Below are 1,515 nucleotides of genomic sequence, written 5' to 3' on the forward strand. Positions count from 1 at the left end.
ACACTCTTGAGAAAGCTTACGCATTAGTTCAAGATCTAGATGAAGCCAAATCTCATCAATCTTATAGGAGTCAGGATTTTAGAACTCATTCTTCCCAATCTTCCCGTGCCACTACTTCTAGTCATCCTCCGAGTCGATCTAACCCCAGTTCGTCCCAGTCTAAAGTTGACCCCAAAGGTAAGGAGCCAGAGAAAGATTTCTCCAAGATTGGCCATCACGTCAAGTGCTACAAATGCCAAGGGTATGGGCATGTTTCTGCGAACTGTCCGACCCGTCACAAGATTGCTATCATCGATGGCCAATACGAATACGAACCTGAACCTGACAGCGACGAGTTTGTCCATCAAGTTGACGATGATACCGATGATTTCGAGGGTGATGCAGATGACACTATCTTAGGTTGTCTTAGGCAAATTGAAACTCCTACCGTATCAGTTGTCAGATGCGCCATTTCCCAACCCAATGTTGTTGATGATTAGAGACGTACTTCCATTTTCCATACGTTCACAAAGATTGGTGATAAGAATTGTAAAGTGATCGTGGACAGTGGAAGCTGTATTAATACGGTCTCCTCAGCTGTGATCGCCAAGCTTGGTCTTAAGGCTGTACCCCATCCTAATCCATACAAGGTATCGTGGATTAACGACACTGCACTCAATGTCCAAGAGAGATGCTTAGTCCCTCTTCAATTTGTCATTTATAGGGATAAAGTTTGATTCGATGTTCTAAAAAATGGATGTGGGTCAAATTATTCTTGGAAGGCCCTGGCTGTTTGATAATGATGTTCATATCTTCGGACGATCCAACATGCTATTATTCGAGCATGACGGGAAAAAGGTCAAGATCCTTCTGGTTCAACCGAAAGGTAGTGACAAGAAGCCCGATCCAGACAAATCTTCCCGAGGTGTTAACCTGATTGGGGCTAAAGAAATCGATCATGAACTGGCCAATGGAGCTCCCGTATTCGCCCTCGCTGCTCGAGAAGCCCCTAAAGATGTTGTTGACGTGGTCCCTCCAGAAGTCGCTCCTGTGTTGGAAGAATTCGCTGATGTCTTCCCTGAGGATCTCCCGGACCAATTACCCCCGATGCGTGATATCCAACACGCAATTGATTTAGTCCCGGGAGCAACTCTTCCCAATTTGCCTCACTACAGAATGAACCCCAATGAGCACGCAGAGCTGAAGAGACAAGTTGATGAACTGCTGAAGAAGAGCTTTGTCAAAGAAAGCATGAGTCCCTGTGCGGTCCCCGCATTACTGACGCCAAAGAAAGACGGAACATGACGTATGTGTGTGGATAGTCGTGCGATCAACAAGATCACTGTGAAATACTGTTTCCCCATTCCCCGGTTGGATGATATGCTTGACCTTATGTCTGGAGCCACTATCTTTTCTAAGATTGATCTTAAGAGTGGCTACCATCAGATTCGCATCCGTCCCGGAGACGAATGTAAGACCGCCTTTAAAACAAAAGATGGGTTGTACGAATGGATGGTCATGCCCTTTGGCTTGACT

The 1,515-nt window shown here is 45.7% G+C and overlaps 1 protein-coding gene across 1 annotated transcript; it reads left to right on the forward strand.

Annotated features, from left to right (window-relative positions):
* On the forward strand, positions 733 to 1,284 carry LOC109821652. Its single transcript, XM_020387823.1, has one exon. The coding sequence runs from the start codon at positions 733 to 735 to the stop codon at positions 1,282 to 1,284; it is 552 nt and encodes a 183-aa protein (XP_020243412.1).

This window comes from Asparagus officinalis, chromosome 8 (assembly GCF_001876935.1).
Source record: "Asparagus officinalis chromosome 8, Aspof.V1, whole genome shotgun sequence".
In the NCBI taxonomy this organism is placed as follows: Eukaryota; Viridiplantae; Streptophyta; class Magnoliopsida; order Asparagales; family Asparagaceae; genus Asparagus; species Asparagus officinalis.

Bases quoted from the DNA above. Each gene is read 5' to 3' on its own strand.
- LOC109821652 (XM_020387823.1), top strand. From the start codon at position 733: ATGGATGTGGGTCAAATTATTCTTGGAAGGCCCTGGCTGTTTGATAAT.